Source organism: Kogia breviceps, chromosome 15 (genome assembly GCF_026419965.1).
Source record: "Kogia breviceps isolate mKogBre1 chromosome 15, mKogBre1 haplotype 1, whole genome shotgun sequence".
Taxonomy (NCBI): domain Eukaryota; kingdom Metazoa; phylum Chordata; class Mammalia; order Artiodactyla; family Physeteridae; genus Kogia; species Kogia breviceps.
Genome location: NC_081324.1, coordinates 49,200,733 through 49,227,089, shown reverse-complemented (window position 1 = coordinate 49,227,089; position 26,357 = coordinate 49,200,733). Strand labels below are relative to the sequence as shown.

Below are 26,357 nucleotides of genomic sequence, written 5' to 3'. Positions count from 1 at the left end.
TTTCTTCCATCATATCTATATCTGGTTTTATGGACTTTCTCAGATATACACAAGGGGCACATCAGAGATTTATTAAGAACTGGAAAGGGATCTCCTACAGGGTTGGAGAAATCTAAAAATATCCAGTAGAGCAGGAAAACTGACAAGGACTCAGGCAGCACAGGTAACACCTGGTATGACAACTAAAAACCAAGAAGCAACTGAGAAGAAGGATATTACCCTTCTATACCTTCTACCCAAGACACAGAATCACCTACAACTGAAGAGACTTGGCAGGTAGATCATTTTCCGTAATAACACCAAGGACTGCAATGAGACAACCACAAAGCACTCTTTCATTCCAAAATGGTGACCTAAAACCAAGTTCACAGCCTGTCCATCCAAAGGACATGATGCAGCCCACATGTTGCTGGTACAAGTCCCCATGGGCAGGAGTCCTCCTTCACAGAGATCAGCAGGTTTTTCCTCTATGCATGTTCCCCCTAAAATGGGTCACAGCTAGGAACTGGAGAAATACTCAAGGGAGGGTGGGGGGGTGGAGGGACAGGGAGGTTTATTTATAGAGTCCATCTACTTACAGATAAGTATCTGGTACAACTTCTGGACACAAAAAAGGTGTCCACCTGAAGAAGGCAAGGGTACCACTCCCTAAAAAGCCATTATTCAACCTGGAATTGCTTTAGGGTAATGGCTTGTGGTGTGATCCATTATTAATTTCATCTTGATGAAACAACTGGTTTCAAAACTGACACTGGACTTGGAGTCAGAAGTTTGATGTCCAAGTCTTGGCAGGGCCAGTAGATTGCTAAGTGACGGTGTGTCTGGATTTTCTGTTCCATAACAAGGAAGTGGGACCAGATGAACTCTAAGGGTCTTCTTAGTGCTAACCTTGCATGACTCAACACCAGATGGAAAACTGCTGCCTTCTACAGCCCCTCCATTTGTATAGATTATCTAGCGTACTTTTTTATACCACCTATTTGTTTCTAGATGCTGGGAGAGGCCGTGGAGAAGAAGGGAGATGAGAGAAGAGAGAAGGGTGCATGGCAGCAGTGGGAAGCATGTGATATGCATGCAGTGAAGAAGCAGGCACGTTGCACACCAGTTGTTCAGTAATGGTAGATGGCCTGGGCAGGTCCATGCCTCAAGCTAGCAATGGCACGCTAACAGCACCTAGGTGATACGTCACATCCAAAAAGCAGGTGGGTGACATACCTCTTATTTAATTGACCACTACGTTCCAGGACACACACAGAACGGAGCATATTTTATGATGCATTCATGGAAAATGTAGTTTCTGGGGTTAAACAGGATGGTGTTGCGGTTGGTTGGGTACACAGAAGTTCCACGTGCTGTACCATGTTTTGGAAAACACTCCCGGGGGTCATATCCATACCATGCCTGATGTGGTTGTACTAAGGATTTCTGCTCTAATAAAGATATGTTTCCTTATTTTTCTCTATAGGAATACTGACATTCAAAACAAAGAATCAAGGCGGACAAAGCACAGAGTCCTAGATTGCAGTTCTGCCCTGGATTCAAAAACAGTTTCTCCATTGGAAAATCTGATGTGCTATTTGCTAAATAATTAAAGAATATAGGTTGTCAACAAGAGAAAAAGGTTCTGTCCATGTTGGGAGTTTAAAAGGCTCTTATGTTTTAGCTGGTATTCTAAATTATACATGATATTGGAAGAAAGAAATATCACCAGTCATACAAAATAACACAAAATCCAAATATTTAAATATGTTAATTGTGTGAGAGATGGTGTCAACTGCCTACCTCAAAATCCATTCTTCCATTCCAATAAGATGTGAGTGGAATTACTGTATGGGGTTTATGGGAAGGCTGCTTAAAAGGAGCCAACTCAGACTGGAAGTTCTGTTATGTCTTCCATCTTCTCTTTTCCTGCCCTCCATCTGGACATGATGACATGAACGCCAGCAGCCAGCATGGCCTGCTTCATAATGGCAGCCACGTGCTGAGAAGCACAGCACCAAGAAAGAAAACCAGCTCTAGATTGCTCATCTCTAGAATTCCCATATATAAGCAAGAAATAAACTTCTACTTCAGGCTGATGTTATTTGGGGTTCTTCTGTTATTACATATTTATAAAGCTTACAGATTTATCCAAAGTCTACCATCAATCAAATGGTAAGCCTACAGATCAAATCTACATTTGGGGGCCCAAACTCCCACTGGCTGTAAATGGCCTTTTAAATGCACAGTGAAGAGAAAAAAAGGTATCTCAGGTGTTCAATCATTCTACACAAAGATATTCTGTTAACTAAAATAAAAATGTTTAAGAGTAAACTCTATTTTTGTCATGTCAGTACAGAAATCGGTTGTTGAGAAAAATCACTGAAGATCCTGATTTCTCAATCTTCTCTTTTTCTAAAGGAGATAATATTGACCTACCTCAGGAGCACAGGCAGAGGATTAACTAATTAGCGATTGTCAATCACCATGAAAATATACATTTTAAGAAGCCATAAGACTTTTCATCAGACTATTAATAGCTGTGCTAGTAATTTCTTCCTTCACTGGAGAAAATTTACATTCGATAAGCACCAAAGCCTCATAGCATAATAAGAATAAAACTTAAATGAAAATCAAGTCTGAGGACACGGCACAACATTTTAACAAAAGCACTGGGTAAAAGATACTACTACCAAGTTCAGTGTCACGGAGACAAGCTCAATGTATTTCTGATGAATGGAGAAACTTCCCACGGTGGTCCACGCAGGTTACGTTCTCTAAGAGGAGTACTCGCTTCTCAGCAGGTGTTCACAGATGCTACCCTACTTGATTCTGTTCAAGCTACTCATAGAACAACCTGATGTGGACACAGTTTTCTTTTTCCTGGTTAGTAACTATTCTCATGGTTCCTTTGTTTTGTGCACACCTACAGCACTTTTATAGGCACTGTGCTCTGCTTGAACTCTTGAACACTCTGTGACAGAGTGCTACTGCTTAAGAAATTATTTTCTGGATGAGACATCAAAATTTTAACTCAAAGCCTTTTTCTCCATCAGCGATTCCCTACCTAGGATGCCCCATCTTGCCTTAGCATCCCACCCTCACCTCATCCTGTTCATTTTTGTCATGGTCTCTCTGTGTGGAGTTCACCTCGGGCATCTTCCATAAGGCTTCCCCTGCCAGCGCCTCTCCCACTCTCTTCTCTGGACATTCACAGAACTTATCGCTTATATTAGCAATTCCACCACTTAACGATAACAATATTACTTTTTCAGGTACGTGTGTTTTGTTCACCAAGTGCACAGTAAGACCCTTTGCAAATAGGGTTCATGATTCACATTTCTTTGTACCCTCACAGTGCACAGCAGAAGATGGGAACATAGTAAAGACTCACTAGCACTAACATGTCCACGTTAAGTACACATTGTTTTAATGTTTGGCGCACTATAAAAATAGCCAACTGTCTTGGTGGTCATTTGTTGCACAAATGCATTTTGCTAGACTCTTTCCCCCTAGAAAACAAAAGTACGAATCTCCCACATTTAAATGAACTCACTTAGACTAGATGATTCCAAATCATTGATCACCCGAGTCTCTATTACTGCCAGACCAAGTTCATGATGCTTATGCATGGCCACTAATAGTGAAGTATCAATATTTTTAATTGCACTAAACTAAAATTAATATTTTATAAGTTTTGAGCTAATTCACAAAACCAGGATTTTTTTAAACATTCTAAAAAATGTATAGAAAATTCTCACTAACTAAATAAGTTATGAGTAACATTTTTCACTGATATCCATTGTACAACTATCTTCTTACATTTAATATACATCAGAGTGCAGGCCAAAAACATGCCAGGGCCTTAATTTTTAGTATTTTGTATAGAATGAAGTTAGAATCAATGTTATATAGAAACAGGGCCTCCCTTCTTTGTCTTCAAAGTATGATGTTCTCGGGCTTCCCTGGTGGCGCAGTGGTTGAGAGTCCGCCTGCCGATGCAGGAGACACGGGTTCGTGCCCCGGTCCGGGAAGATCCCACATGCCTCGGAGCGGCTTGGCCCGCGAGCCATGGCTGCTGGGCCTGCGCATCCAGAGCCTGTGCTCCACAACAGGAGAGGCCACAACAGTGAGAGGCCCGTGTACCGCAAAAAAAAAAAAAAAAAAAAAAAAAATATATATATATATATATATATATATATATATATGATGTTCTCTCTTCTATACAAATCTAAACATTAAGGTATTACTAGAATGGTGATGAGCACACTTAATTAAACTAATCCTCATTTACCCCCCTTGCCCCATGCCCCCTAGCATCAATCACACATGAGCCTCTTTTGAATTTTAAAAGGGGGAGAATTTAAGACAATGCCAGATATTAACTCATACTAACTCTCCCAAAACCTCTCAGGATTCTGGAAGACATTCAAATCTGGAATCTGACTCATGTGACATATCCTTAAAGGAATCCTTACCACCTTTAATAATACTGATACTAACAAGTACGTGTATAGTGAGCATGCACTGTGTGCCAAGCACCTTACTAGGATGACACACCTATCATCTCATTTAGTTGCCACAACATTAAGAGGCTGGCAAAATTATTACCTTTTTACGATTGTCCCTACTTTACAGATAGGGTATTTTAGATTAAACATTTAAGTCATCTGCCTAAGGCCACAGAGCTAGTCTGGGGAGAACTGCGCAGAATTTGGGTCGGCCAGCTGCCAGAGCCCAGCCCTCCATCCGTTATATACTGACATCTCTCCTAGTTCCATTAACCACACAACTCTTTTTACCCTTTTTTTTTTTTTTTTTTTTTTTTTTGGCCACGCTGTGCAGCTTGTGGGATCTTAGTTCCCCATCCAGGGATCAAACCCGGGCCCTCGGCAGTGAAAGCGCCAAGTCCTAAACACTGGACCACCAGGGAACTCCCTCTTTTTACCCATTTTAACATTTCGAGGTTTTGTTAATTCATCTTTCCTTTGCAAGACTGGTAAGAATTAATTACTACTGAATGATTACATTGATTTTTTAAAGCTAATGGAATTTTTAATGAAAATAATACTAAGGAAGGTGATGGGAAACTACAATTCTGAAAATCAGCCATAAAAGAAGCCCATTAAGATTCACAAGACGGTCACAGATTCAAAAAAAACAAAAATTATAGTAAAATTAAATCTACTTGGAAATTTCTTTCTTGGGGGGTGGGGCGGGTGAGGTCGGTGCTGGTGGACACAACCAATAATTCCTAAGGAATACGATTTCCTATAGAGATGTACCTTCGTATGCAGTTTTAAAAAGGAAAACCCACTGTCCTAATCCTGTGAGAATAGAGCATCCTTCTCAGCATCCATTTGCTGGATTTCATTAAACCTCAGATGTCAAAATTCCTCATCCTGAGAGAAAAGAATACTACCCAGCCTTAAAGTTTTCTGACACTGTGCTTTTTCAGGGGGTCATTGCCACCTGCTGTAACAAGCTCAGCTACAAGGGGCCTTATATCCAGCAGCCAAAGTGTAAGAAGTAACCAACCTGAGGAAGGGGATTCTTCACTATTAAAACCAGGGGGGGGGAAATGCTGGATCAGAAACAAAAATGGGGGGCAAGTTGTGGAAGAAACTTAGATAAATGACAAAGGGAAAACTAAACCATGACTCAAGGAAATAGGAAGTATGCCAAGTGGCCTAATGTCTACCTTTGGGTTCTGGCCTACGTAAACAACTGCTGTTCTAAACAATTCTAGCCAGGAGAGTATCTCAAATTTAACATGAGCAAAAGTGAACTCACCATGCTACCTTCCAATCCTGCTTCTTTTTCATTCCTGGTATCAGGGGATGGCCACTCAATGCACCCGAGGAGTTCAGAGACCGGGGCCTTGCTCTAATCTTTTCCTTGCTCTTCTGCCCCCCAAATTTATCAATAGCTACATCTGGATGATTTTACCTCCTAAATAGTTATTGCATTTGGTCCTCCTCTCCACTCCTATGACCACTGCACTGGTTTTGGCCCCATCTTCTCTTACTAGTACAATTGCAAGAGCTGCCTGTCTGGAATCCCAGCCCCCCCACCAACACTTTCCCCGTTAAATCTACATACACCATTCAATCTGAGCATATGTTCCCCTGTGTGAAACCTTCAATGGCTACTCACTGACTAAAACAGTCATTATCAAACATCCTTAAGCTTCTAAACTCAATACTAACGTGAAACCTTTCTTGAATCTCCATTATATGAAACAATTCCAGCCTGGGCTGTTCTGATTGCAGGGAATGGAGGATCCCTGCTATCTCAACTCCCTACCTCCATGCCTCTCTGCCTGATATATATCTGTGAGGCTCCTCAGAGCAGTTTGAAAAGCACAGGCCAGAGAATCAAGTTTAACTTCTTAGCATGGTCCCCCAATGGCCAGATCTTACCTTTCCTTCCCAGTTCATTGCACTAACCAGCCTTCAAGGTGGCCCCCAGTAAACCCCATCTCACGGTATTCAGGCATGTGTGTAATTCTCTCTCATATCATACCAAGGGTTGTTCTGTGTGATCAATAATAGAATATGGCAAAAGAAATAGTATGCCACTTCCAAGATTAGGCCATAAGAGACATCGCAGCTTCTCTCCTTCTCTCCCTCCCCCTTTTCCAAAACCTTTCCCCTTTCCTCTCCTCCCTCTCACTTTACCTGTTCTGGGGAATGCCCATTGCCATGCCATGAGCAACTCTATAGAGAGGCTCATGTGGTGAAGATCTGAGATGTCCAGACAGTAGCCATGTGATTGGGTTTAGAAGTGAATCCTCTAGTCCCATTCAAAACTTCAGCTAACTGCAGCCCTGGCCAATACCTCAACTGCAACCTCATAAGAGACCGTGAACTAGAATCTCCCAGGTAAGCTGCTCCCAAATTCCTGAACTACAGAAACTTTAAGATGATTCGTGATTGCCGCTTTAAGTCAAAAATGCTGGAGTCATTTATTATGCAGCAATAGGTGACTAATACATTCACATTCTCTCACTGCTTCCCTATCTTGCACTTTCCGCTAGCTTGATGTTGCCCCAGCAGATACTATTCTGTTTCACATCCCATTCCTATTTTTCTTTCTCTTTTGTCTGCCTGAAATGCCTCTCCCCACCTATCTTCACTAGCGAACTCTCTTACCACTCAAGGCATCACATGCTCCAGAAAGCCATCCCTGAGTCCGGGTTAGGCTCAGAGACCCACCCTAAACCATTTTTCTCCCAGAAGATCCTGGGCCCAGTACTTATCTGACAAAGACTAGAAACTTGATAAATGTTTATTGAATTGAACTGCTGATAAATGCATAGTATTTAGGAAAATAAACTACAGAGAGGTGCTATTCATTTCACTATCTCTGCATGGTCTTCTTAGTGTAGAAAGTAATGGAGCCATACACTTTTCATTATATTGAGCCCAACTGCAGTATCTAATCAATGTAACAACATCTGTATTAATAAACATGTGTCAGTTTCAAAACTGGTGTTGATAAGAAGAAAGTTATCACTATTTCATCACGAGCAAACAAATTTATCTCCCCCTATGAGTGACCACTAGCACAAGTTCAGGCAAAGTGTGGTCCTTTGCTTTTCTGCAAGGAACTGGGACAAATAAACTGCAAAGGGCAGGCCATCTACTTGAGGAAGGAAGTAACAGAAGTAATGGAAGGAGACAGAAGAAAACTGAGGTGAGGAAGAGGGGCTGTGTTCAGCTGTGCTGCTCGATAACCAGACCATCACTTCAGACCAATGACAGAACGATATCAATGACTCCAAAAGAAGCTTCACTTAGATTTCCACAGGCCGAAGAAGGTGGTACTAAGAAGTGATTGGCTCCTATCCTAAAAATAAAGCCCTTGGAAAGGAAGAAAAGCAAAAAACAAAAACAAAAAAAAATGATGGGGGAGGGGAAAGTGCTAAAGTATGTAAATATAAAATATTCAGAAGAGCAGGAGGAGCAAAAGAACAATTCAAATATTAGCTCTCAGATAATATTTTAAATCTGTCCTTTTGAATGCATAATAATATATAATATTTAATATAAAACATTAAACCAGATCACACAGTCACAGACATTGCTTTTTGATAACCAGCATAAAACAGTGGTGAAAAGCAAATACTTTTTTCATAGAAAATAAGACTACATATAAGAAATACAGTCATCCCTGGGTATCCTTGGGGGACTGGTTCCAGAACACCCCGGGTAGATACCAAAATCCATGGATGCTTGAGTCCCTAGTATTTGCATATAACCTATGCTTATCCTGTTGTATACTTTAAATCATCTCTAGATAATTTATAATATGTAATAACATGTAAATGCTATGTAAATAGTCTAAATACTATGTAAATAGTTGCCAGAGTGCAAGGCAAATCCAAGTTTTGCTTTTTGTAACTTTCTGGAATTTTGTTTCCCAAATATTTTTGATCCGCGGGTCGGTTGAATCCGCAGATGTGGAACCCGAGGACACGGAGGGTTGACTGGTAAGTATATGACAGACTTGACAAATTTCTTTTCAGAAAGATTATAAAGGCATTCTCAGATGTCTGTCAAACTGATAATTATGATGCGGAAACGTTTTAGAAACTAAACTATAACAGTTAAGTTGGAAAGCAATCCAAGTAATAAAAATATACACTTTTAAACAATATGTAAATTAAAATTGGAAAAATGCTTCCTTGAGGTGACAACAAAAAAACACATCTTGGTGTTTGAATGTACAACAGTGTCTTTCCCCAAAAAATTTATTTTATTTTTTCCAGCTTTACTGAGATAGAATTGACATGTAACATTGTACAAGTTTAACACAATGTGATGACTTGATACACTTATCTGCTGCAAAACGATGACCACAGTAATGTTAGCTAACACCTCTATCACCTCACATAATTACCATTTCTTTTTTGTGATGAGAGGATTAAAGATCTATTCTCTTAGCTACTGTCAAGCATATAGTACAGTATAATTTACACAATGCTGTGCATTAGATCCCCAGAACTTATTCATCTTATAAGTGGGTTTAAAACTAAAGGATCTGAAATTGGAATCGTCAAGAGATACCTGCCCTCCCATGTTCATTGCAGTGTTATTCACAACAGCCAAGATATGGAGAGATTTCAAATCATTTTAACAATGATAACCTTTTCTATGGCAAGTCTGTTTTGCAAGAATGATAGAGATAGGTAAATTGGTAGCACTCTTATTTTCATTTCTTTGTGTCTCTAATCAGCTCCTAGTTTACAGGAGATCTGAATATCTGCCTTCTGTCCTAATATCTCCCACATCAGAAACCACGAGCTTCGGTGTCATTAAAACGGGCAGAACTCCAGGAAAGCCACGTAAGATAGACCAGCCTTCACCATGTAAATAAACTGACATGAAAATGGACATTTCTCAAGACTAATTGGAATTTTTTCTTGGAAAACAGTTCAGTGTACTTGCCAACGGGATACGTCCTAATACTAATTACGCATTTAAAAGTTAAAGTTAATGAAGCTCATCACCACAATCATCCTTGTCTACATTTTTATTTAGTCACCAGGGGGAGCTAATACTGCTCTGTGGGTAGGTAGAGTCCAGGAATTAGATTCTTTTTAAAGGGGGAAAAATTAAATTGATGTGGTATTAAACCCAAATAAGGTCCATAGTGCCGACAAGGCAAATATATCACACATGCAAAAAGAGAATTAGGTATAGATCATTTTTTGCTGTTGTTAAACAAAGAAGTTAGAAAAAACTGAAAGCCACCAATTAGTAGAATTTTGCTGTGCTTAACAGAGGGCATATATAAACCCAGTCATTTACGGTTGTCTTTGGGCCTATTAGTGTCTTAGTCGCCATCCAGATTTTGTACAACTGTCCATTTGTTGCACTGACTCTATTATTTTCTTGGTTTGAAGCACTACTATGATTCTACATTCTAACAGCTAATCATGTGCTCAAAAATATCCCATATAATTACATTATAATTATCTTGAAACAAATGTTACTTTCTCCTTTTGCTTCCCATATTTCCTTCAGTTCCAAATATATTTTTTTAGCACTTTTAATGTGTGTTCAAAGAGTTCTACCCAATAATCTATTTAAATTCATTCTACAATTCACCCAGGAGACACAATCCCTTTAAACTTTGAGGAGCTCCAGTTGGAACAAAGAGGGGAAAAGGGTTCAGAGTTTGTGGAATAATCACCTCTAATCGATCAATTTCCCCTGAAGGTAAAGCTGAAAGAAAGGAGGAGTGAAGAGTTCCATCCAGTTCCTTGAAGTTTAAAGGAACTAAGCCCTGAGGCACAGTGTAGAATGAGTCCTGCCTTCCCCTCCCAAGGCCTATTAGGAGGTCATAGATCTCTGTGACATTGCTGCCATTCCCCAAAGACAAGATCCCCAGCCAGAGACTTCACACAAAGAGAAAGGATGGGGATAGTCCACTTTTCTTATCAACTCACTACCTTATAAAGGAAGTAGATATTGGTCACAAGCATCTTAAGCAGAGTAAGGTAAAAAAAGAAAAGTGCAGTCATACAAAACTGTAACAATTCAACCTCCTAAGTTTTATCATGTTGAATTTCACGTTTGAGAATAGGCTACATGTGGCAGAGCTCTCGTGTGCACACAACTGTATCCAAATACCTAAACATCACCCTGTTTATAAGACGGACTGAATGGCTGCACAGGGCTGAGGAAATAGTTGGTTTCTTTTCATTCATCTTCCCCACAAAAGAGGCCCCACTGTTTCCACATCCCAAATACAGCCCTTCATTTATAATCTTTACACTTCTCCACAGGGACAAACTGACAGCTTTAATTACCATCAATGACCATCAAGGACATGGTGGAAATTCTTGAAGATATTCTCCCATGGTTTGTGTTCTTGATATTTTATTTACAATTTTTGGCAAATAAATCCTGAAACCACAGAATTAGATGATAATATGTTCATTATCAATTATACAACTAAGGCCAGACCACTTCTCTAAAACAGTTATGGTTCCACAAGACATCCAAAGGTAACATTTTTAATACACAGACAAATAATGCTGATTTGCTTCTTGAGTTCTATTCATTTCAAAATGCTAATTTCAAAAACCTCAAATTAAACAAGGAGCAGGTAATTTGCAAATACATTTATAGCTAATACAGGATATACTCTCTACTTAGCTCCTACTTGTAAAAAATAAAGTGAATTTACCCATGTATTTTCTATCTCTAGGAGATTTCATCCTTTAGGAACTTTCCATTCATAATCAGTAGCTTTCTTCTGATTCACAAGTTATTAAAACAGGCTGACAGTAAAAACACTTAATTTTATTTTTTTATTTTAATTTTTTTTCTCCACCGTTAGACATATTTTAGTGAAACTTCAGAACATGGAATCAAAGAGAATATGTAAAATCCAACTAAATAGAAAAGACAAATTACACACAAAAGAACTATAATTAGAATGACTATAGATAGCTCAACAAAAACAACAGCAATCATGGTTATGGTGTAATATCTTCATAATGTGGAACAAAAATAACTGTCAACCTATAATCCTCTGCCCAGATAATCTATCAAGAATGAGCATAAAAACACCTAATTTTAAAATATACATCAAAAATACAGAGAAATATTTCTTAAACTACCCCTTCAATATTCCAGCTCTTTAATTTTAATAAATTAATACATGTAATAACTCACCATTCATAGTGGGAAAATGTACCTCATCAGTAAAGGCCTTTTATAAATCCCGATTACAATGCCCAAAATCATTCAAAAGCTTTGAGACAATAATGGACCTGAAAATGATTATTTTATATCCATGTTTTGGTAGAGAATTTCACAAACAAATATATCAAGAAAAAGACAGTAGACTAAATACTAATATCAAAGTTCTGCTGTAGCAAAATCAATGTGGAAACAACAAAGCTTTTACAGCAGGTAATAGTTTAACTGACCCTTCCTCCAAAACTAGAAAAAGGAGTTCACTCAACCAACAGCTCAGAGGTTGGAACCAATTACGGACAATTGCTTTCTCTCTGGTAAATGCATAGAAGAACTTAGTCATGGTCCTGCCAGACCAAGAAAATGACACACTCAAGCCACACCACCTTCTCTAAAACCGAGAGGAGCAGAGACTTGGTGAGTTGTTTTTCACATGATGAAGTAAATGGTAGTCAACAACAGCGGTCTCTGAAATATAGGGTACATAACCCAGGGTAGAAAAGATAGTCTGAATATTTAGCAACCAATCAGAAGGGACATCAGCCATAAATAGCCACCCAACATCCTGAGAGTGAGAAGATTAACAGTCATCCTGGGTGCCCTTGCTTCTCCACTCCCTTCCCACATCTCAAAATAGTGCCCAGTGAAACAGACCTGTAGATCATCTTGTTTAATGTTAAGTAATCTAATTCACACACAATCCTCAAGTTTTGATAAGTGATTTTTAAAGTTTTCTGCAAGGAAACTGCAGGATATTGATAGCTGTGCACAAATAATCAACAAGAAAATGGCAAGTCTAGCCCTTCTACTCCTAGTAAAAGCTCTTTGTCAGCCACAGGATGAAGGACGGAAGAAAGAAACAAATTAATCAGATGTGACCAAAAGTTGGCAAAACAAAATTGAGATTTCAGGAAAGTTATTTGAAATATGGTGGCTATAGCCAACATCGATAGTTATGAACCTCAGCAAGAAGTGTAATAACATTTGTTCTCTCTTCGTGGTTTTCTGAGATAGCTCTCTTAGCTCCTCTCACAGCCATTAAAATAAATTGTCAAAATAAATGAATCTAGACCAGAACTTCAAAACAACATAAATTTTTTAAACCTATTTATTTCATCTTCACCTCATTTTTCAATTTCTATTTTTTGAGTGTTGTATCATATGTGCATCTATGTAATGTATTGATAAGTATGTATTACGAAGATGCAGCCTATATTTTTTTAATCAAAAAAGTTTGGAAACCACTGGTCTGAAAAATAAGAAGCATGTGGAGAAGGGGCTGGGGAATGCAATCAGTGGAGGCCACAAAATTGCATTTTGGGGGCTTAGGGGGATTTGAAGAATGAAGTAGGCTAAAAACACTAAGAAAATATTTTGGGTAGGAAACAAGAAATTGATCAAGACAGAGGGACATAAGAAAATAAAATATACAGTGCCTTAAGCCTAATTAATATAGAAATAGATAATTAATTTATATATAAATGATTAATAACAAGGCATGAATAATGAATTAATATAGAAATTAATGTAGAAATATGCAAATCAAAGGCATAATGCTTTTAAACTAATTAATATAAACTAAAGTGTTAAAATATCACATTTATTTCATGTAATTTATTTCAACTAATGATTTGAAAAGGAAAACAGAAAAAAAATTTCTGAAAACAGTTTCAATATGCTTCTGTGAAAATGATGCTTCATTCTGTAAAACACTCATTTTCCTTATTCCCACGGCCAACAGAACTCACTGTTAGGTACTTGATTGTCAAGTGGAACCAACCAGTCTTTAATTTCCCAAAACCATATAACACATGTTCAATCACTTTCACTTTTTCTTTAAATTCTTTAGTCAAAAAAAAAAAAAAAATCCAGATGTCTAAAAGTGTTCAATTCACAAAATCTGTGTGAAGCTTCCAGGGAGTCTCATAACTTTTAAAATCAAATTCAGTGAACATACTATTTTATACTGACGCAGTGTCTAATCATTGGTTCAGTTCCTTTTCTTCAAAAATGTGAACCCATACAGTATCGATATTTGTAAAGGAGCCACAAATATGGTTAGGGTTTTGTACATCTGGTCTACAGACATTTTCCCCCAAACTACAACAGCCTTGCTGTCACACACACCTCGACCTACTCATCTTACCAACAGTACAGTGGGCCAGAGGGTTAAGAACTAATGCAACGCTGTTTAGTTTTTCTGCATTTACGCCCAGGCAATTCACATTAATGATGTGAAAGAACACTTAACAGACAACTCAAGTTTGCAAATTAGCAGGAGAGAAGAGAAAAATGACTCAGAACAACAAGCATACGGTATTACCAAATGCACTTTACACATTTATCCTGTTAAGTGTAGCTTAGTTTTGATGATCTACAATGCTAGTTCTCACTCAGTTTTGTAAGCATAATAAAGTCTCCGTAATCTCGGCCTTCCCCATAGCACCCTGCTATTAAATCTTTGTTGAGAAGTGTGATGAGACCCCTCTGGCTTCCAGCCCTCCCTACTCCCTGAGGGAAATGGCAAGAAATGATAGGGTTTGTGGATTAGTAAAATGAGAGGTTCTCTGTGCTTTTCCTTCTTTAAATATATATTTTGATAATCTGTCTTCTGCATCAGAGAGTCCCAACAGCATTAAGAGTGTTGATTTCCCTCCCTTCTCAGCCTCCAGGAAAAAGACAGCGCGACTGGGGCAAGACAGGTGGTTTGCATCTACTGCTACAACTGAAGAGCGGGATTTAATTTTTTTCCCCCCTTTCCCCTTATTCCTTCCAGCAGGGATGATATATAATTTATTTACACATGTTGGATTGCAGACTAGAGGACAGCTGCCCTGAGAGACAAAGAAGAGGGCCACCCTGTACCTCGTTATCCTTAGGGACTGTTCTGCTGCTTCCTAGGTCAGGATGCTTCTCCAAAACAGTGCCCACCTTCCAGAGTTCCCCTCAGTGATGAACTCCATTAACTGTGTGTGTGTGACCCCCTAGATCTCTGGGCCGATGCTGGATCTGCTGTTTGTGAGTTCAGTCCAGGTCACCGGTACCTACTCATGAACTGACCTGGGGCATACTTCATCCCTGAGCTGACTTTCAAATCTGAGTTTAAAGTTGATCATCTTGGGACTTCCCTGGTGGTCCAGTGGTTAAGACTTGCCCTCCCAATGCAGGGGGCATGGGTTCAATCCCTGGTCAGGGAAGTTAAGATCCCACATGCTGCGTGGCGCAGCAAAAACAAAATAAAATAAAATTGATCATCTTGGTCCATATTTGACCTTCATCTCCTAAGGCCAGGACTAGTCTAGGCTCACTTGGCATGACTATACCAGGATTTCAAAATTTTCAGTTTGGAGTGAGTCAGTTTTCACCTTGGCAGCTCACCCTTGGTTATGAGAGTCACCAAAGAACAGATCTCAAGTTACCAAGAAAGCACTCAGTTAAGGATGGGAATCTCAGGGCAGGTTTTTACCAGTTCAGGGTGGTTTCAACAAAACCACCCTGACTGACTTCCATAGGTGTCAGACCACAGAATACCTCCGTTTTCTGTTATTTTGCAAATCAGCAAGTTTTAAGACTTTTCTCTCCCAATTCTACTCTATAGTTAACCCTCCTATACACTACTATGAGTTCCCTCTTTCTTCATACAAATTGTTCACCAAAAGGTTTTCAGGCTCTGGTCTAGATGGATAGGATGACACATGTAAGTAAAGACTTCAAGATTAACAGAAGGGAAGGCACAAGGAGCAAAGAAGAAACTTGAGAAAACAGCAAGAGACCATAAAAGAGCCAGAGAGAAAAAGAAGGGGGGATATAAGGAAATTAAGAGTCTTGAAACAAGGACAGGAATCAAAGGAAAACTAGCACAGATACAAATGGGGCTAGATGAAGTTAAAAGACAAAAAAAAAAAAAAAAAAATGAAAAATAACCAAAAAGAGTAAAACTAAAAGGGAAAAAGAAAACAACTAGAAATATCCTACTTTGCTAAACTAGCATTTTGTCCACCAGAGAAAAGAAAAAGCACCAAGAAAAGAGTAAACTCGAGCAGCAGGAAACTAAATTTGGAAAAGTCAGACCTCCTAAGTTAGAGTAAAAGGTTTTAACAAGAAAGAAGGTAAAAGCATCATATTACTGTTTTAATTAAAATGCTGCCAGTGTCTTTAATCTCTTCCAGATTAGACTGAAGGGTACCCTTAGCTAACTCAACTCAAGTTTGAACTTTAACACTTTAAACAAATGTGAAGGATTCCCGATTCTGTTTCTCCCCCTTTTGCTTTCTCCCTGATCCTCCACTTCTGCTTTCCCCCTCATCAATCTACCACCCTTCCCAAGAAATCACCCTGAACATCAATAAACAGGACAAAGACCCATCAGCTGTACCTTTGCTGAAATGTTTCCTTAAGTCACAAATAAGACTGTTTTCTTTCCTTTGTTTAAAATGTTGTGGGATAAAATGATGTGAGCACAGACTAGACTCTAAGCTTTTAGAAAGCTTAAGATCAAAATAAACCAAATATTTTATTACGGATTGAGACTTGGTTTTTTTTTTGTGTGGTATGCGGGCCTCTCACTGCCGTGGCCTCTCCCGTTGCGGAGCAGAGGCTCCGGACGCGCAGGCTCAGCGGCCGTGGCTCACGGGCCCAGCCGCTCCACGGCATGTGGGATCTTCCCGGACCGGGGCACGAACCCGTGTCCCCTGCATCGTCAGGCGGACTCTCAACCACTGTGCCACCAGGGAAGCCCGGGATTGAGGTTTTTGAAGAAAAAAGTATTTAACCCATAGATATTATCTTCACCATACCATGTGCGGAAAATCCAGCATTTTCTGCACTGATATTAAAGTTGTATAATATATATAAAGAAATATATTATTGTATAATATATAAAGTTATCCAGGAATAATGTTTCTTTTGTTGTTGTTGTGCTTCACAGAGCTGAACATAACGATAATTCCATGGCAGGAACTCAATAAAAAGTAAACACTAAATAGAACTTCAAGGTTTTTATAATAGTGAATTTTAAAGGTAATCTTTCACATGAGAGATATACCACTCTCACCTAAGGTAAGATTTCTTGCTGGCATAGTTTATACTGGCCATATCAGTTAGGTTCCCATGTCTTCACCTTAATGTTAGTGCTGATTCCACATAAGTAAAGCTTCCTTTTAAAGCTATTCCACTGAAAATAGAATCATACTAACTGCATTTAATGGGATTTTCCAAAAATTAAGCATTCTGAGGAAAAGTGAATTAAATGAAGTCAATTAAATGTACATGAATTAGAAAATGCAAATAAATCCACAAAGAATACCTATACACACCTAACAGAATGCTTAAATTAAAAAGACTGGCAACACAAATGTTATCAAGGACGCACAAGTGGAACTCTCAGACACTGCTGGTGAGAGTGTAAAACAGTGCAACCACTTGTGATAAAGATTCAGAAGTTTTTCATACACTTAAATATACCCTACCCCATGACTCAGCAATTCTACTCCTACTTATTAACTCGAGAAATAAAACATATATGCACAAAAAGACCTGTGTAGGAAGGTTCACGACAACTTTATTCACAATAACCAAACACTAAAAATAACCAAAATGTCTACCAATAGGAGAACTGAAAACAAAATGATGATACATTCATGTGATGGAATACTACTCAGCAATAAAAAAGACCAGATTACTCATATACACAACATGAATGAATCTTGCAGACACTATGCTGAACAAAAGAAGCTAGACACAAAAAAAGAGTACATACTGTGTGTACTTATAAGAAGGTCTAGAACAGGCAAAACAAATCTACAGTTAAAAACTTAAAATCTAGTTACTTCTGGTGGATCATTATTGATTAGAAAGGGGTCAAGAGAAGAGAAATTTCTAGGATGCAGGAAATTATCTTAAGAGGGATATGGGTCACATGGGTATATGTATTTTGTTAAAGTTTATCAAACTGTACACTGAGGATTTATAAATTTCACTGTATGTAAATGTTATATTATAAACTATAACATTAATAACTATAAACAACTATTAAACTCTAGTTAGTTGGTCTGCTTTTCATGATGATATGAGTAAGCAATTTTGAAACTACTTAATGTGTATTCTAGACTCAGGAAATGAGTAAATATATTGAGGATGATGGAAGCTAGGTGTCTCACTGCTAGAGAGGATAGTAATAAATATGGAAAGAAAAAAAATTGGAATGTATCTCAAATGTTGGATTGAATTAGAGGTACCAATAGAAACATGTGGTTCTTATTAGAGAGAGAAAAATACACATATGTGTATATATTTGTATATATGTGCATTTTATAAGTGATATTATACATGTATTATATTAAACACACATATATATTTCCTAAATTCTGTCTGCTGATATGGTTTATAATCAACGATATACCTCTATCAATGAATGAGAATACACAGTGCCCATATCTTGATTTTTTTTTTTTTTTTTTTTTTTTTTTGCTGTATGCGGGCCTCTCACTGTTGTGGCCTCTCCCGTTGCGGAGTTCAGGCTCCGACGCGCAGGCTCGGCGGCCATGGCTCACGGGCCCAGCCACTCTGTGGCATGTGGGATCTTCCCAGACCGGGGCACAAACCCTCATCCCCTGCATTGGCAGGCGGATTCTCAACCACTGCACCACCAGGGAAGCCCCCATATCTTGATTTCTAAATACCTTTGTCCTCTTAAAGGAACCAGGGCTCCTTGGACAAAAGATTGATTAGGACTAGCACACGATGAGCCTGAAGCATCTGTTTGCAGCAGAAACCGAGTCAGTCCTCAAATAATGATGGAGATATTAAACTGACCCAGGATCCCATTTGAAGGGACTCCTACTGGCCAAATCTCAGGCAATCTGGGCATCAAAATAGTGATAGTAATGAATTATGACCCACTGAATAAAATACAAATCCAAAAGCCCATGGTGATACGAATACAAAAATAAATGAATGAATAAGAAAGGAAACTGTGGCAGAAGGCCAACTAATAATTACAAAAATTATAAAGCTAAAATGGAGATTTCATGAGAATGAAAACATATACATAGCGTCAAAGCATCTTCCCACAAATTACTTATTATTTACAAAGGGAAAAGAGCAACATTGTAACACTGGAGAAAGTTGGTGGACACCACCTAAAACAAGTATTCAGTGTTAACCCCGTCAACACTGGTATAGTATAGTCAACATCAGGTACTTCCTGATCTGATGTACTGAGAAGGGCACAGCATCACTTTGGCGGCGTTCCTGCCATGGAAGTATGTAACCTGAATTTAATCATGAGGAAACATCAAGCAAACCCAATTACAGATGGGCATTTTATAAAGCGCTGGCAGGTACTCCTCAAAAAATGAGAGACCATTCCAGGTGAAAGGAAACAAAAGAGACATGACAATTAAAAAATTATGCATGATCCTGAATCCCAGATGAGAAGAAAATGAAACAAACAAACAAAAAAACCTCTAAAGGACATTATTGGGACAACTGTTGAAATTTAAGTATTGGCTGTGGATTAGATAACAGTATTCCATGTGTTAAATGTGAACTTTCCTCATTTTGATAAGTGTGCCATAGCCATGTAAGAGACTGTATCTGTTCTTAGGAAATACACCAAATATATTTTGAAGGGTGTGAAGTCTCCAACCTTCTCTCAAATGACTAAGAAAAAAAATGAGTGAAGAGACAATGACAGATCAGGTAGGGTAAAACGTAAACAACTGGTGAATCAGATAAGTGGTAGATGGGAGTTACATATACTGTTTTTGCAATTTGTCTCTAAGTTTGAATTGTATCAAAATAAAAGTTACCAAAACCCACAAAAATATGTATACAGCAATGCTTATATAAGCGTCACAGATTTTCAAACTTATACTCCAAAAACAACAATAATGGGTTTTCTGAAAGAGAGGAGAGTCTATAGCCTAATAAACTTACTCACTGCAATCCCTTTTTGAAGAGCCACAGTGCACTTCAATAAAGAAGCCTATTTAACTGGATTTAATCCAACAGTTCCATAATAATCTGTTCAGGAAACCTGCTTAAAATGGAACACCTAGTAAAATCTTACAAAAATATCAATATTCTGTGGAAAACTGTTGGAGAACCACTTGTCTAATAAATACATTTCCTATACATGGTTAGTTGAAGAAAGTATTGTGCTAGGAAAATAAGAGAAAGAGATCTACACACACACACACACACACACACACACACACACACACACACACACACATATACTGGAGCAGTGTCAGTATCATCAGTAAGAGAAAAATGACAGGAATCTAAAAAGAGATATCCATCTAAAATGTCCCACCCAGCCTCATATAGTATGTTCTTGCAGGATATATTTTTAAAGAGGGTAGAAACTTGGTAAACTGAGTTTTACTTTTATCCAACCATTAACTTGAACACATCATGCTTCCTGTCATTTTAAATCTGATTCTTCCCGTGAAATGTATAGCAGAATAGCTTCTGTGCTTAGTGAGCTCCTTCACTGTGCAAGACCCAGAGAATACAATGGTGAATAGGACAGAGCTCCTGCCATCCAGGAGCTTCCAGTCTAATGAGGGAGATGGTAAAGTGAACACATGCAGTGAACACTGTGGTATTCAAGAATAAGCATCGGGCTTTACAGGAACACAAAAAAGGCACCAAACTCAGCAGAGAGCGACCAATCAGTGAAAGTTCTCTTGAGGAGATGATATTGAAACTAAAATAAGTTCGTGCATGCTAAACTTCTGTGAGAACTTATTCAGAAGGTATTTTTAGGCTTTATTTTAGCCACCCAATGTTAGGCTCTGTATCTACATGGTATCACGGCAGTTAAAAAAAAAAAAAAGGAAATGAAAACATATCCATTAGCTATTAAAATCTGGGTACAATTCAAAATCTAAGGATGCCTGTGACAATGAGTCTGCCGTAAACCATCATCTTGGAATTCTTTCTAAAGCGCTTCTGGACTTACCTAGGTACTCAAGTAGAAGAATGTCACAGCTGGAAGAGGGGGGTGAAAAAAAAAAAGGAACAAACGGAAAAAATCAGAAATAGAACAGTATGAGAAGACAAGAAGTGGCAAGTGTTGTTTACCTGTCAGCTGAAAAACAAGAAACAAACGGAAAAATCAGAAATAGAGAAGACGTACGAGAAGATGAGAAGTGGTAGGTGTGTTTACCTGTCAGCTGACATCGATTAATCTTGTGTTCTGTGATGTCGCTCAGTGACTCAAACACCTGGAAGCAGCTGTCACAGCTGTGCACGGCTTCGTCTTCCAGCTCCTCCCCATCTTCTGGCCTTTTCTTACAGTCCCCTGCCTCTCCATCTTCAGTCTTGTCTTCAAGTTCACAGTTGGGGTCTGAAAAAAAAAATCAAGACTGTAAGTATGGTGTTTAAAGACAGGTTCTTTTAAAGTAGCGCTTCATCTTGCTACGAAAACCAGAAACACCTTTTTCCTTGAAGCTGCACTAGGAGGGCTTTATTGTAGATTTTATTACAGAAGCATCAAAAGTGAGACTTCCCTAAAATTTGTCAGTTCGTGATGACTGGAGTTTTTCCTTTTCTCCTCCAACATGTAGCCCTTTTCCCAGCTCCTCTTTCAAATCATTTGCCACACTTAAGGTTAACTTTGACATTTTTTTACAGCCTTTGTTTGCTTACAAGAGAGAGATAAATCACTTTTAAAATTAAACAGTCTCCAATGCAAAGGGAAAAACCACTGTGCTTGAGAATGAATTCCTTTTCTGCTAAATATACTCTTTCACAGGAAATTACCAGAATTAGCCAAAAGTCTAGAGTAAGCTAAGCTAATTACCATAGGCACAAAATTGACCTTTACTTATAAACTGGTCAAAACACACAGTTACCCCATTATTTGTTAGACAGCAATAGCCAAGTAAGTTCTACCACATAGCAAAACATTCTTGCAAGAACCAATTCAAGTGTAAATGTACTGGTATGTCTCTTGTTTTCAAAATCATCAAAAAATGAAATAAAATATACAAAGAGCAATTGCAAATTATAATCAAGTCAACAACTTGAACCGGCATTATCAGTTTCAAAAAGCCAAATAGAGGGAAAACTAAAAACAGTGCCATTGTAACCCTAAGAATGATACACAAAGAGCGAGGGGGAATAAGAGAGCAAAATACATGCAATATTTTCACTTAGAGCTCAATAAATACGTTGTGATTTTCTTTATGCTGTCTTTTGCCTCATTTTAGTGAAGTATCCCCAAACATTCTAGAGTCACTGCTCCTCTTTGCAGGAAAGCACAGAGGGAGAGAAGACGCCTCTTTAGGGAAAATTAGGATAATACAATCTGTGACGTAACTTACGGGACATTCATTTCTAATAGCAAAAAGTCTTCCGAAGTCAGAAATAAATTATGTCTCAAAATAGAGTTTTCAAGGAACAGTTACAAAAGAACTGTATCCAGATACCTAAGAAATATGTAATGTGTTATCTGTAGTCAATTTTTTTAGATATGGGAGGATAAATATTTGCAATGTTATGATACAGAATTCACAGCATCAAACTAGCCCAGACTTCTTAGAAAAGTCATTAAGTGCCACCATACCACTGTCCGCTGTCGGAAAGTGCTTCCTGCTACCTTGCATGTCACGTGCTTCCACGAACCTATTTCTACAAGTCACGATGCTCCCCTTTGGCGGGCAGTTGTTCCAAAGCCTTTCTTCACATCTACAATAAACTTAACTATAATCCTCACCCTTCAAATGATTCACGTATACCAAAATCAACTTACCAACATTTCAACACATATAATAATCTCTTGGGTTTGCAAAACAAAAGCAGAATTCCCAAATCAAAGAGCAAGTAGTTTTGTTTGTTTATTTTCAAAAAACAAAAAACAAAAAACATGATTAAGTAAATTGGTCATTTGAGTTGATTTGCCGTCTGGAAAATTATCTCAACACTCTACACGGTACCCATTTCAACATACTGGGGTTTAGATGGCTCGTCCCTGGGGGAGTAATCACAGGATCTTTTTTGTTTGTCTTGTACTTTGCCCAGCATAGCACGGTGTCCAGGTGAGTGTTTAGTAAATATTATTTGAGGATGACAAGAAGGGAGGAGAGGGAGTAAAAAAAGAGTACACTAAAAAGTCCTTTACTGGTATTTCTTCTGTAAACAGGAACAGACCAGTCATCTCCAAATTCAAAAGCACCTACATACCTACATTTTCCCAAATTGACACCGTACAATCCATCACATTTGCCTTTGCTGGTTTCAAATGTTTCATCTAGAGCTACAGACGCAAGAAACCGGTAATGGTTCAAAGAGCTCCAACAAGCTAGAACCAAGTGGTAAAATACTGCCAAATTAGAGTAATTCAGGAAAACAAATAACTGTCCCAATTATGGTGAACTGGCCCGCACGCCATTAAAACACTTGGTGGAAGGCAGCAAGCTCACACTGAACACTCAGTTGTTTAGCATGAGTTTCCAGTTTCTCATAAAACTGACAGCACTCAGAGAAATGTGGTTGCTAGGTCTGAATGTTAATACGATTATTTAAATGCTGTGCATCAAGATTGCAGCCCTGTTTGTTTTAAAATAAGCAGACACTCTGAATACTTTAAGTAGTATGCAGCGAAAATGATAAGAACTTGCCTCCCTTATAATTCAAGGATATGGACACTTTACACGAATCCAAATCAAAAATATCAAACAAATAGGAAAGCCTGCATGATGCTTTAGCTCTTAACAACTAAAGAATGACCCCAGTCCATGCTTCTGACACTGTGGCTAGTTATTTAAATGAGGGTCATTTTAAGACTAATAAAAAATGGTTTTGCTTCCACTTCTGCATTTACAGATAGAATCCTTCAGGGGCTGAAGTCAGTCAAGCTTATTCACTTCTGCTGCAACTTCAGGATGCAAGCTGCAGCCAACTGGCGAATTGTTTTTTAGGTCACCACTTAAGAGGGACTCTCTGGGGGGTGGGTGCGATTACAGCCTATGATGCTTTGGTGTAGCACAATGAGTCCTGGAAACCCAGACTCTCTCCCTGAGAGTAGATTATTTTTTTTGCCAACCTCCACATCCAGGAGGAATTCTTTCTCGTCCATTCGAAAGATGGGTTGAGGGCTTTCCTGGTGGCGCAGTGGTTAAGAATCCGCCTCCCAAGGCAGGGGACACGGGTTCGAGCTCTGGTCCGTGAAGACCCCACATGCCGCGGAGCAACTAAGCCCATGCTCGACAACTACTGAGCCCACGAGCCACAACTACTGAGCCCACACGTGCCACAACTACTGAAGCTCACGTGCCTAGAGCCCATGCTCCACAGCAAGAGAAGCCACCGCAATGAGAAGCCCGCGCACCACAACGCAGAGTAGGCCCCGCTCACCGCATCTAGAAAAAGCCCGTGCGCAGCAACGGAGACCCAACGCAGCCAAAAAAAAAAAAAAAAATGCAAAAAAAAATAAAAGATGCAAGATGCGTTCATTTGCTTTAGGAGTTTCCATTCCTAATGGCAGTTGAGGTAGGAAGATTCTAGAAAGCCGACACTGTCAACTATTTCTTTCCCAGAGGTGGCTACACTTCAATAATTGCATATGGCCTTGGTTATGTAGTTTTTATAAAGCCCTTTGAGAGTCAGTCATAAGAAATAACTGTACTGCTCTGCTAGCCATTCAGACCTCTGACTTCGGCCCAAGGAGTTATAAATACAAGTTCCGTCCCTGTAAGCACTGCTCCAACCCGAACACCACTGCAGGATGGACAGCTGTTATTCCAACTCGACTGTTGCACTACAAACCCACCCAAAGGGCAATATTTTAAGATATCCACACACCCCCCTGCACTGCCACCACAAACCCCATCATAGCCACAGGCACCACTCTGTCCTCTGCCCTAGAGGAGGCCACCCAGATTCGTTTCATCCACCACAAATGACCTCTGCCCAACCTACCTGCAGGCTCATCCCTTCAAAAGGGTCCCTATGATGCACTGGACTGAAAGTGTTCAGACTCGGATAAAAGACACAACTATTACTGTAAAAATAAATGGCAGCTCTCTGTTTCCGATTTTGTTAACATTACTTGTAAATGGAAATTTAAAAGAAGTGTAATTTTTCCCCTTATTATGTTCCCTGGCGGGTGGTTCCTTCTTTCTTCTCATCTTATTGCTACAACTTGGTTTAATAAAATTACAACTTTGGGGAAAATGAAAAACTGCACTGGCTTAAAAGTGTTGGAGGCCATAAACCCATGGACTTCAATTAATTTCAAGTGTGGGATCAGTTTAAGGCCAACCAGCAGAAATTCTGTTCTGTCCATGTAAAAATGAGGTTTCACCACATTTACTCTTTATAACCTATATAACAGTCAAGTAAAAGTAATGAATATCTAAAACCCATCTCAGTGGACTGGCAAAGACTATCTGTATTCTTGAAACTCACCCTACATATTTCTCTCTGTGCAACAAGGATTCCATGCCTGATCAAAGTTAAAATGTCAAACCACTGAGAAAACAGCCCAATTTCCAATCCATTTCACTGCCTAGGAATGGACCTCCTTCCAAGCCACTTTTGCATGGAAAAGCACTGGCAAAAGAAAGAAAAGCTAAGAGATCATGTGGTTATAATTATTACCAGGCAAGGAATATTTCTGCAGCTCAGTGGTAAAGTAAAACTCTGTTGCTCTCTGCGCCCAATAGTGTCCATCGCAAAACAACTGCCTCATTAAATCTCTGCAGTAAGATTAATATGCCGTAGCTGCACTACATTTATAACCTGGTACTCTATAAAAAGCACATTTAATGGTAAGAGCCAGAGCCTAGATACAAAGTATTACTATAAAAACTTCTGGCAGCGAGTATGCAGTCCAGGCCCTCTGTCCTTCTTGCTGGAGAAATAAATGAGGCTTTTCCTGGTTGACTCTAAGCATGAGGCTCTACCTTACAAACCAGAACTTTTTTTTTTTTTTTTTTTTTTTTTTTGCGGTACGCGGGCCTCTCACTGTTGTGGCCTCTCCTGTTGTGGAGCACAGGCTCCGGATGCGCAGGCTCAGCGGCCATGGCTCACGGGCCCAGCCGCTCCGCGGCATGTGGGATCTTCCCGGACCGGGGCACGAACCCGCGTCCCCTGCATCGGCAGGCGGACTCTCAACCACTGCGCCACCAGGGAAGCCCAAACCAGTACATTTTTATAAGAGTGGCAGAAACACAGGGTTCTGAGGATGATGTAAATATGAACCTAAGAAGACACTTAACAACTAAGATTGGCAAGAGATGAATGAACACAAAACACTCAAACACAAACTTAAAACTGGACCATTTCCTTATAGTTTGTTCTCTGGTCATAGCCAGCTTTTCACCAAATTAAACAACCATGGCATGAATTACTCAATCTTAAAGCAACCCACATAGTGCCAGTAAGTTCAAAAATAACAGCTAAAATATGCATACTGCCTTAAAAAAAGAACATGTGATGACCATGACCTCCTGGAACTTAATTACCTAAAACTATAAAAAAAAAAAAAAAATAGATGTTCAAGAAAAAGTGGCCTCAACATTACATTAGTAGTGGACTGGTAAAAAGATGTTTTTGTCATTTTGGAAAGCTGCCTAAGTTTTTTCTTCCAAGGATATCTTCTGAAAATAAAAAGAGCACTAAAACCCAGGTGAATAAATAAACAAATAACTT

General features: G+C 39.0%; 1 protein-coding gene across 5 annotated transcripts in view; it reads right to left on the bottom strand.

The window, feature by feature from the left end:
- ZNF521 (zinc finger protein 521) overlaps positions 1-26,357 on the bottom strand; it is a 279,725-nt gene that overhangs the window by 228,040 nt on the left and 25,328 nt on the right. For all 5 annotated transcript variants that reach the window (XM_059039727.2, XM_059039728.2, XM_067014909.1 and 2 more), the window contains one exon: positions 20,869-21,048. In XM_059039727.2, the coding sequence (XP_058895710.1) occupies positions 20,869-21,048 (180 nt within the window). The remainder of the gene's footprint in view (positions 1-20,868; positions 21,049-26,357) is intronic.